At 46.3% G+C, this 7640-nt stretch overlaps 1 gene segment (V, D, J or C); it reads right to left on the reverse strand.

The window, feature by feature from the left end:
• Positions 1-734: 734 nt before the first annotated feature.
• On the reverse strand, positions 735-1301 carry LOC115271422 (the record flags this gene model as incomplete). The annotated part of the segment is given in 2 exon segments: positions 735-1163; positions 1256-1301. Coding segments are annotated over 2 exon segments (475 nt in total), but the record flags the coding sequence as incomplete, so codon positions are not given.
• Between the last annotated feature and the right edge of the window lie 6339 nt (positions 1302-7640).

Consider the following 7640-nt stretch of genomic DNA (forward strand, 5'->3'; position numbering starts at 1 on the left):
ATACCGCTGTGTTCAAATGATTAAATATTCTACTCAGACCATCCTATTCAGTGGTGAGAACGATGGATGCGATAGTGGGGGTGGGGGGCATTACTAAAGGAGAGAAAATAAGGTGCCCAGTTTCCTATGTGTCCTCACATTTAATCTCCCTACATTTTGCAGAGCTTGGGCACCCCAAAAGGAAAACGCCCACTCAGAGGGAAGGGTTTTGTTTGAACTTTCATTACAGTGAGTTTCTCAAAGCAATCCCCGGTGGTGTCCGCGCAGCTGAAGATGCCGATGTGTAAATACAGGAAGTCTCTGTAGTTGTCCTTGGAAATGGTAAATTGCCCTTTCTCTGAATCAGATAATATGTGCCGCTTCCACAGTTGTCTAGGGCGGAGCCTCATTTGAATCTCTGTCCGGAAGCCTGAGGGACCCAGTCCAACCAGTAGCTGCTGAAGGTGAACCCGGGGTTTTGCAGGGCAGTTGGAGAGAGTCTCCAGGCTTTTTCACATCCCCTCTGTAAATAGCACCTGTGACCGGGCATCTGCGAATAAGGACAAGTTAAGAATCAGGAGATTCTGTCCAAGAAGAAACCTGGGGATGCTCCGTTCTTGACAGGGGTAAATCACCTCTTAGCTCTGCGAGAGCGATGTCTGCACCACAAGATCAGGGGGACTTTGTGTAGAAACTGGTGACATTGCTAGGGAATGAAAGGGTTAAACCCTTGTGGTAGGTTTGTATTTACTCACCTTGAGTCCCATTTCTGTACCCAAAGCCCTGTTGTTTATGTCGCTGCTGCCCCCACGTGGTGTGTGCGGATTCTGCAGCCTGGGTTTTTGCAGGAGCATCAATAGGTTTCTGTGTCACTGTGTCTCTCGCACAGTAATAGCGGGCGGTGTCCTCGGGTTTCAGGCCGGTCATTTGCAGATACAGCTCACTCTTGGAATTATCCCTGGAGATGGTGAACCGGCCTTTCACTGAATCAAGGTAGTATATATCACTCCCACTCCTGCTTATATAAGCGACCCATTCTAGTCCCTTTCCTGAAGCCCAGCGGACCCAGTTCATCCCGTAGTCGCTGAAGGTGAACCCGGAGGCTTTGCAGGAGAGGCGGAGAGAGTCTCCGGGCTTTTTCACACCCCCTCCAGACTCCACCAGGTTGATCTGGGACCAGGCACCTGGGAATAAAGACACGATACAAACATTAGTATCAAAATAGTAAATACAAAATATTCGTCCGCATCTCCAGTCTGTTTAGTTTACAAAGTACCTTGCAGAGCTGCCACAATGAGAACTACATAGACCCAAAGTCTCATTTTCCCTGGTGTTGGAGGGGAGAGTCGGCTGGTAAATGCACAGACCCAGGGGGCTGCGGATTGTCTCTCCGGATGCACCCTAGGCAGAGAGAGGGGCAGATTTAAACAGGAACCCATCACCTCCATTTGCATATTCCCCTCCTTATAAGAGAGACAAACTCCTTCCCTTTGTGATCTGAATTAATTTCATGGAGTCTCCGATAGAAGGAGTCACCTTTCTCCTTACTGAGTGTTTGTGCAGTGCCTAAAACATGGTGGTTGGACCCTGATTGTACTTTCATATCCCTGGAGAAATAAGGACATCATGTCAATGATGTCACTTAGCTAGCCATTAATTTCTAGGGACTGATCTTAAATCAAGTGTGGTGAAGGGAAATATTTCCAGTGTCTTTAGTGGGTTTTGGCTCATGTTGTGTGAGAGAAGAATATTTGTCCAGAGACCAAAAGACGTGGAAATTAAAGAATCCTTGATAATTAGGATCAGAGACGTGTGCAAATGTATCCTCTCTTTTAGATTAGGTCGGAATTATAGCTCCTGGCCTGGAGTTTCAAAGAGGTCTAATGGAATTAGGTTCCCGGCTCCCACTGATGGTCAATATGAGAAGGTATTTGTAGATATTTCTATTTGTATTTGTAATTGTAGAGGCTGGTAGGGGCAGTGTGCTGGGAGAGAAGCTGAGCCCTGATTAGGGGGCGGGGCTGCTCTGACTAGGGGGCCAGTCAGGCAGTGCATGTAGACAGCTGCAGCGGCACAGGAGCAAGCAAACAGAGCTGTAAACAGTTTGAGGGGAAGACTAAGAGAGCCAGGCTAGTGAAAGGAGTGTGTGGTGGTCTAGCAGTGTTTTGGTGCTCATTGGGGGTTTGTGTTGCTGTTGATGGTGGTGGTTTGGTTTGTGTTTCCCAGACTAAGAGGACTTAGGTGAGAAGGCTATGACAGATATAGAGGCAGCAGTGGTAGTGACCCAAGCAGTGGAAGACACAATGAAGATGACTATATGTGGAAGCTGCGGCATGTACGTGATCCTGGAGGGGGTACTTGAAAAGAGTTTCATCTGCATGAAGTGCTGCCTGATAGAGCTGATGGAAGAAAAGGATTGGAGATGCAGGTGGAAACTCTGGTTGAGTTTAGAAGGAGATTTGAGTGGATGATGGAGCAAAGACATGAGGAGGCTGAAGGGAAAAGCTCAGACTTGCAGATGGAAGCAGGACCAAAGAACTCTGAGGGGAGACTGCTGGGTGAGGAAAGTGGACAGTGGAAGCATGACACTAAGAGAACCAGGCAGAAGAAAAGATGGGCTAGTGAAGGAGAAATAGAGCTCAGGAACAGGTTTGCGGAGTTGGAAAATGAAGAAGGGGCACAGCAGGTGGTCACTGAAGGTGAGAGGGCAAGGAAGAAGAGAAGAGCAGCTAGTCCTATAGGAAAACCGAGAGAGTCAATGGAGATAACAACACCAAATATGAGCGCCAGGAGGATACGGGATGGGTTGCGGAGGATTGCAAAGGACAATAGGAATCGAGAGGACTTGCAGCCAGAGGGAACGGGGATAGACCGGAGAATCGCACCATCACCAGGAAAAGGCAGGTCTACGTGATTGGGGACTCCTTACTGAGAAGAATAGACAGGCCTGTAACCAGAGCTGATCCAGAGAAGAGAAGGGGGTGCTGTCTGCCGGGTGCTAAGATACAGGATGTGGACCTGAGGCTGAAAAGGATCCTAACGGGAGCGGGAAAGAATCCACTGATTGTCCTTCATGTGGGAACAAATGTTACGGCTAGATTCTCACTGGAACGTATCAAGGGAGACTATGCCAGGCTGGGGAAGTCGCTTAAGGAAATCGAGGCTCAGGTGATCTTCAGTGGGATTCTGCCTGTTCCTAGAGAAGGGCAACAAAGGTGTGACAAGATTATGGCAATCAACAGATGGCTCAGGCAGTGGTGCTATAAGGAGGGTTTTGGAATGTATGGCCACTGGGAAGCATTCATGGACAGAGGACTGTTCTCTTGGGATGGACTTCACCTGAGTAAGGAGGGAAATAGACTTCTAGGATGGAGGCTGGCACAACTGATTAAGAGAGCTTTAAACTAGGAATTGGGGGGAGATGGTTGGGAGATGTCCAGGTAATCTCCATGCCGGATTTTAACATTGAGAGGGAAGAAAATGAAGTAAGAAAGGATACAGCCGTGGGTAAGAGAATGGACATAAGGAGGAAGGGTAGTGTAGATACCAGTCTAATAGGTGATACTGGGGGAGGAATGTATGTGCCTAATCGGGTAAAGAATGTGAGAGAATCCAAATAGCAAAAATTAAGATGTTTGTACACTAATGGAAGGTGCCTAGGTAACAAAATGGAGGAACTAGAGCTACTGGTGCAGGAAGTGGAACCAGATATTATAGGGATAACAGAAACATGGTGGAATAGTAGTCATGACTGGAGTACAGGTATTGAAGGGTATGTGCTGTTTAGGAAAGATAGAAATAAAGGCAAAGGTGGTGGAGTAGCATTGTATATCAGTGATGAGATAGACTGTAAAGAAATAAGAAGGGATGGAATGGATAAGACAGAGTCTGTCTGGGCAAAAATCACATTGGGGAAGAAAGCTACTAGAGCCTCCCTTGGGATAGTGCTTGGGGTGTGCCACAGACCGCCGGGATCTGATCTGGATATGGATAGAGACCTCTTTAATGTTTTTAATGAAGTAAACACTAATGAGAATTGTGTGATCATGGGAGACTTTAACTTCCCAGATATAGAGTGGAAGACAAGTGCTAGTAATAATAATAGGGCTCAGATTTTCCTGGATGCGATAGCTGATGGATTTCTTCACCAAGTAATTGCTGAACCAACAAGAGGGGATGCCATTTTAGATTTGGTTTTGGTGAGTAGTGAGGACCTCATAGAAGAAATGGTTGTAGGGGACAACCTTGGTTCAAGTGATCATGAGCTAATTCAGTTCAAACTAGATGGAAGGATAAACAAAAATAGATCCGTGACTAGGGTTTTTGACTTCAAAAGGGCTAACTTTAAAAAAAATTAAGGAAATTAGTTAGGGAAGTGGATTGGACTGAGGAACTTGTGTATCTAAGAGCAGAGGAGGCCTGGAATTACTTCAAGTCAAGGTTGCAGAAACTATCAGAAGCCTTCATCCCAAGAAAGGGGAAAAAATTCATAGGCAGGAGTTGTAGACCAAGCTGGATGAGGAAGCATCTCGGAGAGGTGATTAAGAAAAGCAGAAAGCCTACAAGGAGTGGAAGATGGGAGGGATCAGCAAGGAAAGCTACCTTATTGAGGTCAGAACATATAGGGATAAAGTGAGAAAGGCCAAAAGCCATGTAGAGTTGGACCTTGCAAAGGGAATTAAAACCAATAGTAAAAGGTTCTATAGCCATATAAATAAGAAGAAAACAAAGAAAGAAGAAGTGGGACTGCTAAACACTGAGGATGGAGTGGAGGTTACAGATAATTTAGGCATGGCCCAATATCTAAAAAAATACTTTGCCTCAGTCTTTAGTGAGGCTAATGAGGAGCTTAGGGATAATGGCAGGATGACAAATGGGAATGAGGATATGGAGGTAGATATTACCACATCCGAGTTAGAAGCCAAACTCGAACACCTTAATGGGACTAAATCGGGGGGAGGAGATAATCTTCATCCAAGAATATTAAAGGAATTGGCACATGAAATTGCAAGCCCATTAGCAAGAATTTTTAATGAATCTGTAAACTCAGGGGTTGTACCGTATGACTGGAGAATTGCTAACATAGTTCCTATTTTTAAGAAAGGGAAAAAAAAGTGATCCAGGTAACTACAGGCCTGTTAGTTTGACATCTGTAGTATGCAAGGTCTTGGGAAAAAAATTGAAGGAGAAAGTAGTTACGGACATTGAGGTCAAAGGTAACTGAGACAAAATTCAACGTGGTTTTACAAAAGGTAGATTGTGCCAAACCAACCTGACCTCCTTCTTTGAGAAGGTAACAGATTTTTTAGACAAAGGAAATGCAGTGGATCTAATTTACCTTGATTTCAGTACGGCATTTGATACGGTTCCACATGGGGAATTATTAGCTAAATTGGAAAAGATGGGGATCAATATGAAAATTGAAAGGTGGATAAGGAACTGGTTAAAGGGGAGACTACAGCGGGTCATACTGAAAGGTGAACTGTCAGGCTGGAAGGAGGTCACTAGCGGAGTTCCTCAGGGATCGGTTTTGGGACCAATCTTATTTAATCTTTTTATTACTGACCTTGGCACAAAAAGTGGGAGTGTGCTAATAAAGTTTGTGGATGACACAAAGCTGGGAGATATTGCCAATATAGAGAGGAACCGGGATATCCTACAGGAAGATCTGGATGACCTTGTAAACTGGAGTAATAGTATTAGGATGAAATTTAATAGTGAAAAGTGCAAGGTCATGCATTTAGGGATTAATAACAAGATTTTTTGTTATAAACTGGGGATGCATCACTTGGAAGTAACAGAGGAGGAGAATGACCTCGGAGTATTGGTTGATCACAGGATGACTATGAGCTGCCAATGTGATATGGCTGTGAAAAAAGTTAATGTGGTCTTGGGATGCATCAGGCGAGGTATTTCCAGTAAAGATAAGGAGGTGTTAGTACCATTCTACAAGACACTGGTGAGACCTCATCTGGAATATTGTGTGCAGTTCTGGTGGCCCATGTTTAAGAAGGATAAATTCAAACTGGAACAGGTACAGAGAAGGGCTACTATGATGATCCGAGGAATGGAAAACCTGTCTTATGAAAAGAGACTCAGGCCTGGTCTACACTACGATTTTAGGTCGAATTTAGCAGCGTTAACTCGATTTAAGCCTGGACCCATCCACACGATGAAGCCCTTTTTTTCGACTTAATGGGCTCTTTAAATCGATTTCTTTAATCCACCTCCAACAAGGGGATTAGCGCTGAAACCGGCCTTTCCGGGTCGGATTTGGGGTAGTGTGGATGCATTTCGACGGTATTGGCCTCCGGGAGCTATCTCAGAGTGATCCATTGTGACCGCTCTGGACAGCGCTCTCAACTCAGATGCACTGGCCAGGTAGACAGGAAAAGGCCCACGAAATTTAGAATTTCCTGTTTGCCCAGCGTGGTGGAGAGCCCAGGTGAACACGCGGAGCTCATCAGTACAGGTAACCATGATCGAGTCCCAGGATCGCAAAAGAGCTCCAGCATGGACCGAACGGGAGGTACGGGATCTGCTCGCCATATGGGGAGATGAATCAGTGCTAGCTGAACTCCGTAGCAGTAAACGAAATGCCAAAACATTAGAAAAAGTCTCAAAGGGCATGAAGGACAGAGGCCATAACAGGGATGCACAGCAGTGCCGCGTGAAAATTAAGGAGCTAAGGCAAGCCTACCACAAAACCAGAGAGGCAAACGGAAGGTCCGGGGCAGAGCCGCAGACATGCCGCTTCCACGCTGAACTGCATGCCATGCTAGGGGGTGCAGCCACCACTACCCCAACCGTGTGCTTTGACTCCATCAATGGAGAATCACGAAACACAGAAGCGGGTTTTGGGGACTAGGAAGATGATGATGAAGACATTGAAGATAGTTCACAGCAAGGAAGCGGAGACACCGGTTTCCCCAACAGCCAGGATATGTTTTTCACCCTGGACCTGGAACCAGTAACCCCCGAACCCACCCAAGGTGTGCTCCCAGACCCTGAGGGCACACAGGGGACCTCTGGTGAGTGTACTTTGTAAATATTACACATGGTTTAAAAGCAAGCGTGTTGAATGATTAATTTGCCCTGGCATTCACGGCCAGTACAGCTACTGGAAAAGTCTGTTAATGTGTATGGGGAGGGAGCGGAAATCCTCCAGGGACATCTCCAGAAAGCTCTCCTTGACGTACTCCCAAAGCCTTTGCAAAAGGTTTCTGGGGAGGGCTGCCTTATTCCGTCCTCCATGGTAGGACACTTTACCACACCAGGCCAGTAGCACGTAGTCTGGAATCATTGCATAACAAAGCATGGCAGCGTATGGTCCCGGTGTTTGCTGGCATGCAGACAACATCCATTCCTTATCTCTCTTTGTTATCCTCAGGAGAGTGATATCATTCACGGTCACCTGGTTGAAATGGGGCGATTTTATTAAGGAGACGTTCAGAGGTGCCCGTTCCTGCTCTGCTGAACAAAAATGTTCCCCGCTGTTAGTGATCATCCCAGAGAATTGGGTGTGGGGGGTAGGGGTGGGGGGTTAGTTGGTTTGTGCTGCACGTTAACCCGGAAACCGCAGCCCCTCCTTTTTGTGGATTGCCACGGGCACGCAGGGGCGAAAGAAAATGCAGGCCTGTTATTTACCAGGCTGCACGTGG

The sequence above is a fragment of the Terrapene carolina genome, unplaced genomic scaffold (assembly GCF_002925995.2).
Source record: "Terrapene carolina triunguis isolate 2854851 unplaced genomic scaffold, T_m_triunguis-2.0 Scaffold9656, whole genome shotgun sequence".
Taxonomy (NCBI): domain Eukaryota; kingdom Metazoa; phylum Chordata; order Testudines; family Emydidae; genus Terrapene; species Terrapene triunguis.